This window comes from Bos mutus, chromosome 2 (assembly GCF_027580195.1).
Source record: "Bos mutus isolate GX-2022 chromosome 2, NWIPB_WYAK_1.1, whole genome shotgun sequence".
Taxonomy (NCBI): domain Eukaryota; kingdom Metazoa; phylum Chordata; class Mammalia; order Artiodactyla; family Bovidae; genus Bos; species Bos mutus.
In genome coordinates, this window is record NC_091618.1 from 38,241,380 (window position 1) to 38,249,577 (window position 8,198).

Genomic DNA, 8,198 nt, shown 5'->3' on the forward strand with positions numbered 1-8,198 from the left:
ATATAATATATTGCAAAAATGAAACATTCATTAGGATCCTAATATTCTGTTATAGAATATTTGAGCATATTGATTCCTTCTATCTTTTATCAGAGCGCTTAGATGGAATGTTGCAATTTATTCATTCTCAGAAGTAACAATAGTTCTTGATTTCTTTCCATCTACTTGATTTTTTTCCCATGTACTTTCATGTACTGTGTCTTCACATATATTCACCCTGTGTTTAAATATCCAAAATTTTATGCAATGGAGGATCCAAGAGGTTAAGTAGGATCACCTAGATCACACAGCTAGAAAGTGGTAGCAGAGTGACTTAAGATAATATTGTCTCTTTCAGATCCAAGGGGTACCTGTATATAACTGTATTTTAATACAATTGGTTTCCATGAAATAAGTTTTCTATTTTACGCATTGAAAAATATTTTGAAAAGGAATTCATACATGGTACACCAAACTGTCAAAGAGACTGCAGCACATAAAAAGTAAAAGCTTCTGCTCGAGACCCTGCATTATGTTCTGGAAATACAAAAGAGATAGTGACTAGGTCTCCATGGGGAAGGTCAGAGGAAAAGCTTCATGGAAATGATGACACTGAAGTTTGAAGAGCCATGGAGCAAAAGGAGGGCAGAGCTAACAGCAAGTGCATATTCGGGGAATGGTTCACGTGGCTCCCAGAACTATCATGGGGTGGGCAGTAGGGATTGGCAGTGGTCAACGGAGGGGACTTCAGCTCCAGATCATGGTTGACCTTATATGTCATATTTAATACGTTGGGCATTATCATGGGGCAGATGGAGAACTATCAAGGATTTTTAAGTAGGAGAATCATGGTTTTGAGATAATGTTTAATATCTTAATATAGAAACAAAGCTCTCTTCCTATAAGCTCATACAAAGACATGGGCGCACAAATACGGAAATATCATCTGAAGCCCACCCTCACCTGACCTCTAGTCCCTCTTCAGCCTAATCAGCTTTCTGCTTACCTTGATCCTGTGTACCAGAGGAGCAAACAGAAACACAAAGAGCTCCACAGTAGCCATGGAGTTCTGGAAAATCTTCCTTCGGTTATTTTCTTCCTCATCATGGGCGGTGCTTTGGCAAGGTTGCCCTGGAGAACCCTGGTTTTCAACCTGGTGGACGAAAGCACTGCTGCTGCCAGCCCAGCTGGAACCTCGGTCTGTGCCCCCAAAACGCTCGCTGTTGCAGTCCTGTGGGGCCTCCAGGAGCATCCAGTGCAGGGTATGGAGGAGCTTTGTCTCAGCAACACCCAGTTTATCCTGGTGTCCTGCATTGCACAACCACACAGTCAGGTTAAGGCAGACTCTGTGACCAGGACAATGATGTCAGCCTTGCATCTGGGAAGAACATCCTTGTGTTAAGGTTCTGTGGCTTGATTTCCTGGGAGACACTAGCATTTCTCTGCACCACTTACAGCCATTGTTAGAACGGTCCATTCTTGTTTTGGGACTTTCTAACTGGCTGCAATCTTTGCAGAACAATATGTTGCCACAGGGAAAGAAACTGCATACATCACATCTCTTCAGCCAGATACCCACATATATTTCCAAATAAAGAGCACAATGGTTAAGAATATTGGTTCTGAAGATAGCTACTCCATTTTGCATGCATGTGTGCTCATTACTCCCAATCTAGGGATCAAACCCATGTCTTCTGAGTCTCCTGCATTGCAGGTAGAGTCTTTATCCACTGAGCCACCTGGGAAGACCTGGTGTGATTAGGAAAGGCCCCTCTATAAAGGTAACACTTGAGTAAAGATCCACATAAGGGGAAGGAACCGGATGAAGAAGAGCTTGGGCTAGATGGCTAGGACATAATGCTATGTGGGAAAAGCAATCTGCAAAATAATATAAGCAAGAAAAATAACACATATGTGCAGGCATGCACACATACACACAGTACTACAAAGCTGGGAAAAGAGCTGGAGGGGGGCATGCCAAATGCAGGAAGGTGGTTGCTTTAGACACTGGGAGGACTAAAGGACAACTCTGCTTAGAACTCATCTTGAATAGGTGAGAGTCCTTAGTTTCTCTACAACATTCTAATGTTCAAAAGGAAGACATATTCACAGTTTACTTGTAAAATGAAAAAGTTTAAAAAGGAGAGCTAGTTCCTTCATTGGCAAAATGGAGATAACAGTAATATGAAACTAAGGGAGATTTTGTGAGAATTAATTGAGAATGTGTGCCAAGTGCCTGGGAAAGTACTAATACAGGTTGCTATTGTGGGTGTTATTATGAGTGTTACCATGAATGAGGACAGTGGTGTGTTATGAAGAAGAAATGCAGGTGCACCAACCTAGCTTGTTTCTGTTTGACAGCAGGGTCGCAGTGCAGTGGAGGACATGAGGCAAAGCAGCTTGTACCAGTTCCCATCTGGAAATGCTCTGGATGGCTTCAGAGAGGGCTGGAGAGAGGCCATGCAGCTTGTTTTCTACTAACACTCGTTCAAAGGACTATAGACACCAAAAAAAAAAAAAAAAAAATTAAAATAAGAAATTAAATATTCTGATGGGTGGAAAAATAGACAAGGTATTGTATATCCTAAAAAGTTGCACACCACTAGTCGAAATTCTTCACAGAACACTCACATTGCATTTCATTGTACATGTTGACATGAAATGAATCAATGATAATTTCCTATTATCTACCCATCTTCAAACAGGCTTCCCAGTTGGCCTGCATGCTAAGTCGCTTCAGTAATGTCCAACTTTTTGCGATCCTATGGACTATAGCCCACCAGGCTCCTCAGTCCATGGGATTCTCCAGGCAAGAATACAGGAGTGGGTTGCTACTTCCTACTCCAGGGAATCTTCCCAATCCAGGGATGGAAGCTGCTTCTCTTATATCTCCTGCACTGGTAAGCAGACTCTTTTACCACTAGCGCCACCTGGCCCCAAGTAGCGCTAGTGGTAAAGAACTCGCCTGCCAATGCAGGAGTCAAGAGATAGAGGTTTGATCCCTGGATCGATAATATCCCCTGGAGAAGAAAATGAAAACCCACTTCTATATTCTTGCCTGGAAAAATCCCATGGACAGAGGAGACTGGCGGGCTCCATGGGGTTGCAAAGAATTGGACATGACTGAGAACACCCATTTTTAAGTTTTTGATCCAAAGTATACTGCTTGAATTATTAAATGATTTTTATTTCCACCAAAATAAGCTCCCATCAAAAAGAATAGAAAACATTTAAGTATATGAAGTATTTAGAAGTAGTATTTTATAAAATGCTGTTGGATCATCTAAAGGAGCTATCCCTGCTGCAGACCAAGGTGAGATATCTTTTTTAAAAGTATCTGGAGGGACAGAATTTTTGTGAATGTGCAACAAATGTTAAATAAGATAGACCTCTTAGAAGAGATCTGATTTTGGGGTCCCTGAATTATTCCATGTGCCTAGCAATGCCTAGCAATAATTATTGGAATTATTAGGATATATAAGAAAAATATGACTTAATGCAGAGATTCTCCAAAGAAAGCTATTTACATTTGACTCAAGAAAAAAAATAAATTCACTTTCATAATGAAAGGCATGCTAGGGTTTGGTAAGGAGTTCGATCAGAGATGTAGTCTCTGGGGTTTTCTTAAAGAAACTAGATAAAGGCAGATCCAAACACTTTAAAACTCCTCAGCCCTTGGTTCCTAACTATTCATTAAGTAAAGGGTGTATATGTTAGACATTGAAAGATTATAAAGAATTTATACAGTCTGGATGAATGCACTTTTAGAGGATAAGTTATATACCTTATAACCTCAAGAAGCCTTAAATACTTACTGTCATTTTCTTCTTAAATGTTACTAATATAACTTTTTGTCATTTTAAACCAGGGAAATTGTTTTCTATACTTATATCACTATCTATCTGCAGCTATGAATGTGACTCAGTTACTTGATATTATGTGACTACATTAAAATGTCAGACATATCTTTGCCAAGAAGAGAGAAAAGCCAGGGTTATTTTAAGCTAGTATAACTGTAAGCTTGGTTTGAGAAAGACTCAGAGATTTCAAGTGTCAAATTACTTTAACCTGAGCTTAGTAGAATAAATTCCATTAAAAAGTTAGATATAAAAAATACATGTGACAATTTGAAGAGCAGGAAATGCAACAAAATAAATTCCTATTTGAGTGTGTTTTGTGCATATATGTGCGTGTAAGTGGGGTGTTTAATTTTCCAGTTGGCTTCTGTAATAGTTTGTGGCCCTAACACATTTCAGAGCTCCTTACTAGAAGGTCATCTGTTCTCTGTCTGGTCATTTGCAAATATCATGGCAATATCCAAATGAGTAGGTTTCTACTTTTAGGCTATAATATATACAATGTGGGGCTTCCCTGGTAGCCCAGATGGTAAAGAATCTGCCTGGAATGCAGGAGACCTCGGTTCAGTTCCCGGAGAAAGGATAGGCTGCTGCTGCTGCTGCTAAGTCGCTTCAGTCGTGTACGACTCTGTGCGACCCTATGGACTGCAGCCTACCAGGCTTCTCCGTCCATGGGATTCTCCAGGCAAGAACACTGGAGTGGGTTGCCATTTCCTTCTCCGATGCATGAAAGTGGAAAGTGAAAGTGAAGTCACTCAGTCATGTCTGACTCTTAGCGACCCCATGGACTGCAGCCGACCAGGCTCCCCCATCCATGGGATTTTCTGGGCAACAGTACTGGAGCGGGGTGCCATTGCCTTCTCCCAAGGATGGGCTACCCATTCCATTATTCTTCCCTGTAGGATTCCATGGACAGAGGAACCTGGCAGGCTACAGTACATGGAGTTGCAAAGAGTCAGACATGACTGAGTGACTTTCACTTTCATATACAATGTAATGACCTTTATGTGAGCTCCAATTTTTAATAAAGTCTGTAAAAAACCCATTTTAATTTTGCTTCACAGTTTTTCATCTTGTCTTCAGTTTGTAAAAAGACAGTTTTTAAGTCATGAGATTCCCTTAGAATCTCAGGACAAGTGCACTCTATTTTGCATAAATATTAATAGCATTATTATAATTATTTCATATCATCCACTTTGGAGTTGCAGAAAAAATGGAAGACATAAAAGTTCAATATTGCATATTACATTGAGTAGTTCATAGGCTTGCATTTTATGAGCTTCCACTACATAAAATAATGTCTTGTTGATTTGATAACATTTCTCAATTTTGTTGATTAAGGATTTGACTGTTATACTTGCCCTCTGTCTCCTGATTCTCTGTTATTTCCCCACTCTCTCTTCTGCTCTACTCCTCCCCACTTAGGGCCTTCAGACTCACTTTCCCTCTGCTCTTCTCTCAGCTATTCCTCAGTACCTTCCTTCAAATCTTTGTCCAAGGGTCACATAAGGAGGCAAACCTTATCTATCCACTGTTTCTAACATGAAAACTTCACCCTAGTGCTCTATAATTTCCTTTTTTGCTTAAATTTTCTCCATAGTATATATCACCATTTGGCTGGCTATCTATTTTATTTATTTATGAGGGTCCCATCCCCCTCCCAGTAGAATACAAACCCTTTATTTGTTTTGATTATTGCTCCATCTCATCATCTAGAACTGTGTCTGGCACATAGTAGGTACTCAGTAATGTTCGCTGAGTGAATTAACATGTATAGTCAGTACATTTAACATCATTCTTTCAAATTACCACATGATATATGGAAATACTCATTAAATGATGAATATCACATACCACACAAGAGGCTTCATACTGCTTTCCCAGTTTAGGCCTCAAAAATGCACTGAAAAATTAAGAGAGATAATTGTTATAAACACATGCAAGATTATTATTAGAGCATCCTTATGACATTTTCAATGGATAAGACATGCAAAAGTCAAATTTCATGCCTCCCTATGCCTTGTTAATGAGCAGGTGTTAAACAGCTGACATTTGCTTTTTTATGTGCAATTACATATATGAAAAAGGTGTGAATTTATACATTTTCTGTATCAACTCTTTTTCTGAAGACTTTTTATCTAATTGGATTCTAAATTGCCAGTGGTCAGAAGTATTGCATTACTCATGTGTACAGTCTTACTCAAAACTGAAAAATGAACCCAGCTTGTGGGTTATGATTTTCAGAATCTAATTTCTTATCTGATAAATCTCTAACAATAATAATAATGGAAACCTTGTTTCCCGTTTATTGGAATAGGCTTCAGGGTTGTTTTTTGTTTTGTTTTGTTTTTTCTGGAAAAAGCAAATTCTTATAAAAAATGAGTCTTCTCAGAGGCTTTAACCAGGAAGATTACACTGGCTGGATCCGAGCAAAAATGGTTAACAAGTGGGCATAGCAGATATTCGACAAACAGGAGCTGGAAAAACAACAGGTCAACGGGCTGGAATTACAGCAGGAGACGGAGGGTAAATTGGACACAGGAGCACAACCAGTCATAATTATCTCCCCTAATTCCCCGCCCCCTCCTCCTAGGCTCTCTGCCCTCTCACCCCCTAAATAACGTATATTGCCAATCTGCTTGTCGTCAAACTTCACTGAAATATTTTTTTAAATGCGTGTTTTTAAGCGGGTTTGGAGAGCTTGCTTTCCAGCCTCAGAGAGGGAGCTGCAAGCTGTGGCGCGGCCTCAGCAGCAGCGATCACAACCCAGGCGGCCCCAGGAGCGCCCCCAGCCCTGGGCGCCCGCGGTGCGCCCTCTGCGCCCCTCACCTGGTTTGCCGCCACAGGAAGGTCTGGATGGGCAAGGGGATACCACGGCCGCTGTCTTGCTCCTGGCCCTCGGAGCTCTTCCTCTTCACCATGATGGTGGCTCCTGGGAGTCCTACTGCAGGACTCAGCGCTGGCTCCTCGCTAGCCGCTGCCCCCGCCTCTTCCTCCCTCTGCTCTCCCCAACTCTCATCCCCTCCTTCCCCTAGGCAGAGCAGACTCTCTCCGCCCTGATCCCCCGTCCCTCTCCCCTTCCCCCGCCCCTCCTCGAGCGTGGAACATGGCTGCAGGAGGAGGGGAGGGCTGGAGGAGCCGCGGAGCGAGGAGGGGGCGCTCGGAGGAGCAGTCCGCCTCGCCGCCCCCGCGCCCGCTCCTTGCTTTCAGCACCTCCCACTGTGGACAGCGGCCCGCGCCGGACGCACGGGCGGGAGACCAGCGCAGGGGTCAGGTTGAGCAGACTTGGGATGGCCAAAAGGGTCCAAACTCCGCATCGCACGCAGGTCCCCTACGTAGCCTCTTTAGCCCCCAGATTTAGGCTTCCTCCCTTCGGAACTGCACCCTAGGAGTGTCCCCTGTCCTGCTTCCCAACCTTGGCATCTGAAGAACTGTCAAGGTCTAGGGAGGAGGAGCTTTGGAAACCGCAGAGCAGTCACTAAGCCTGGCATCATTCGCACCTCTAGCAAGGAGGTCAGGAGTCCACCCTTGGGGTTTAGCAGAAGGAGCACATGAAAATTATTAGAAGCGTAAACCGGAAAGGAAGCAAGCTTGGCAAGGCAGAGAAAGCTTAAAAGTTCTCTGATGGGAGAATTTATTGTAAAATGGTAACCACAAGAAAGTAACCATGCTTGTTTTGCCAAAACAGAAATATTGCCAAACCAGCAAGTTATGGGTATCAATTATTACAACTAGAGAAAGAACATTTGAATCATGCTGTTAGAAAATGTGGTTTATTGTTTATAGTCCCTTAGTGAACTTGGGTGTCTCTATCTCATTGATAACTGCCATTTTACTTAAGTTGTCATAGTCAAAGCCCTATACAACAGTTTATAAGTGGATTGTTAGATGTTTTATCTGGTAGTAAAACAAGTAGGGATGGGGTCAAGTGAAGCAGTTTGAGTGAAAAATTCATTGCTATGGATTCAAATATTTGCAAGTGAACAGAGCCGCACATCATTTTGAACAAAGATATTGGTGTGACCCATGAAATGGAGAATCAGAAACCCCAGAGCCTAATCTCAACAGATAGAAATAGTTTCTGTTAACCACATGTGTGTCTACTTCATATAGAGAGAACTATACTGTATTTATTGGTATTTTCAGAGAAAAGTTAGAGAAATAATGTCTTCATTTAATTTATTGAACTTTTTTTTTTTTACACCATTGGACAAATAATTTTATAATTAGTATCAGCAGCTCTGTCAGGAGGAAAAAGATAACAATGATGTTTTATAACATCAATGAGTAATTTCATTTCTTAGAATTATAATATGCTTTTTTCAATAATTCACAAATACTTTCCATTGCTTAAGTCAAGTG

General features: G+C 41.6%; 1 protein-coding gene across 1 annotated transcript in view; it reads right to left on the reverse strand.

Annotated features, from left to right (window-relative positions):
- The window catches only part of UNC80 (unc-80 homolog, NALCN channel complex subunit), a 232,114-nt gene extending 225,290 nt beyond the window's left edge, over positions 1-6,824 (reverse strand). Inside the window, 4 exon segments of the mRNA XM_070387345.1 lie at positions 986-1,287; positions 2,319-2,475; positions 5,691-5,739; positions 6,666-6,824. Of these exon segments, the coding sequence (XP_070243446.1) occupies positions 986-1,287; positions 2,319-2,475; positions 5,691-5,739; positions 6,666-6,757 (600 nt within the window). The 5' untranslated portion in view covers positions 6,758-6,824.
- Between the last annotated feature and the right edge of the window lie 1,374 nt (positions 6,825-8,198).